We start from the raw sequence: 2,320 nt of genomic DNA, 5'->3' as shown, positions 1-2,320 counted from the left end.
TCGTAAAACGAGCCCAAATAATGACAATGACAACTAAAGAATACATGTGTCCTATCATCATCGGGTGTTTGTCGGGTTCTCTATAAATTCCAATATCGACGGATACGGGTATCTACAGAGCCCCCACTTTGACTGAGGCTTGGACAAGGCAAAAGTCAAAGTATACCCCAGGTCCCTCTCGACCTGAGGATTCTGCGGGTCGTTTATAGTCCATTAGACTTGCGTATATAAGCTCGCCAGCCATAAGAAGAGATCATACCTGAAACTTCGTCGGGGATTAACTCTTGCTTCTGTTGCGTCGAATTATCATCGTTGGTCATCGACCCATAAATTGCATATATGGTGGATTGAGCCTTATCCTGAGGCGCCTACGTATCCGTTTCTGACGGAATCAAACCCGCGTCGTAGTTCAGCAACTGCTGACACATGCCCAAAGTTTATCATCTGCTGGCGTATGTCCAAAATTCATCATCCATACCTATCGTCCACGTGCTGGAACCTGCAATATCAAAAGCAGGACAAAACGACGAAAGTACAGCTGGCTCACTACTATCACAGGAAGAAGGCGTTTTAACCAACACCACCAGCCAGGAGGAAGAGGTGGATTGGAGGAAGCCTTACCAAGACTGGTTGCACAATGACATACTTCCAGCAGATAAAAAGGAGGTAAGAAGCTTTAAAATGCGAGCTTCCAGATTTGTGCTGATTGATGGTGTCTTGTTCAGGAAATCCCTCGCAGGACCCTACCTGAGGTGCCTGGGTAAGGAGGAAGCCCAGGCTGTTTTGCATGCTATCCACAGCGGTGAATGTGGAAACCATGCAGGGGGCAGGAGCCTGTCCAACAAGGCCCTCAGGCAGGGATACTTCTAGCCGACGATACGCAAGGATGCTATGGAATACGCGAAAAAATGTGATGCCTGTCAAAGGCATGCACCAGTCAACCATCAGCCTGCAGAGCCTCTGCACCCAGTTATTTCACCATGGCCCTTTATGAAATGGGGAATGGACATAGTGGGACCGCTGCCCAAGGCACCGGGAAACAAGGTCTACATGCTCGCCATGACAGACTACTTCTCCAAATGGATAGAGGCAGAGTCATTCTCCCAAGTTACCGAGGCCCAGGTGATATCTTTTATTAAACGCAACATCGTCTGTAGGTTTGGTATTCCATCTGAAATAATATGAGATAATGGATCTCAGTTTATTGGCAATAAGACAGAAGCATTTTGTGCTAGATGGAACATTTCATTGCAGAAATCTACCCCCAGGAACCCTCAGTCCAATGGCTAGGCAGAGTCCAGCAATAAGATTATAGTGGAAAACCTGAGAAAGAAGCTGGAAGAGATTGGGGGCAAGTGGACAGAAGAGCTAGCACTAGTCCTATGGACTGACAGGACCACCCAGGAGCCTGTCCAACAAGGCCCTCAGGCAGGGATACTTCTGGCCCACGATGCGCAAGGATGCTATGGAATACGCAAAAAAATGTGATGCATGTCAAAGGCATGCACCAATCAGCCATCAGCCTGCAGAGCCTCTGCACCCAGTTATTTCACCATGGCCCTTTATGAAATGGGGAATGGACATAGTGGGACCGCTGCCCAAGGCACCGGGAAACAAGGTCTACATGCTCGCCATGACAGACTACTTCTCCAAATGGATAGAGGCAGAGTCATTCTCCCAAGTTACCGAGGCCCAGGTGATATCTTTTATTAAACGCAACATCATCTGTAGGTTTGGTATTCCATCTGAAATAATATGCGATAATGGATCTCAGTTTATTGGCAATAAGACAGAAGCATTTTGTGCTAGATGGAACATTTCATTGCAGAAATCTACCCCCAGGAACCCTCAGTCCAATGGCCAGGCAGAGTCCAGCAATAAGATTGTAGTGGAAAACCTGAGAAAGAAGCTGGAAGAGATTGGGGGCAAGTGGGCAGAAGAGCTACCACTAGTCCTATGGGCTGACAGGACCACCCCTAAAGTGGCGACAGGACAAACTCCTTTCAGCCTGGTATTCGGGGCGGAGGCAGTTATTCCATCAGAGGTTAGGGTGACTACCCACAGATATGGGTGCCTGACAGAAGAACGAAACCAGGTGGAAATGGCAAGCAGTCTAGACACTGTAGATGAACTCAGAACCAGCGCCCAGATTAGGATGGCTTCGTACAGACAGACAGTAGCCAGGAGTTACAACAAAAATATACAGGTCAGGACCCTGCAAGTAGGAGACCTGGTCCTGAGGAAAGTCTTCCAGAACACCAAAAACCAGCGAGCAGGCAAATTTGCCTACAATTGGGAAGGACCGTACCAGGTGAAAAGT

The 2,320-nt window shown here is 48.0% G+C and overlaps 1 protein-coding gene across 1 annotated transcript; it reads left to right on the top strand.

The window, feature by feature from the left end:
• Positions 1 to 891: 891 nt before the first annotated feature.
• Positions 892 to 1,290, top strand: LOC141646717 (uncharacterized). Its single transcript, XM_074454633.1, has 2 exons — positions 892 to 1,122; positions 1,201 to 1,290. Exons 1-2 carry the CDS (start codon positions 892 to 894, stop codon positions 1,288 to 1,290), a joined length of 321 nt encoding a protein of 106 aa, XP_074310734.1.
• Positions 1,291 to 2,320: the final 1,030 nt, after the last annotated feature.

Source organism: Silene latifolia, chromosome 1 (genome assembly GCF_048544455.1).
Source record: "Silene latifolia isolate original U9 population chromosome 1, ASM4854445v1, whole genome shotgun sequence".
Classification (NCBI taxonomy): Eukaryota; Viridiplantae; Streptophyta; class Magnoliopsida; order Caryophyllales; family Caryophyllaceae; genus Silene; species Silene latifolia.
This window is presented reverse-complemented; position numbering and strand designations above follow the sequence as displayed.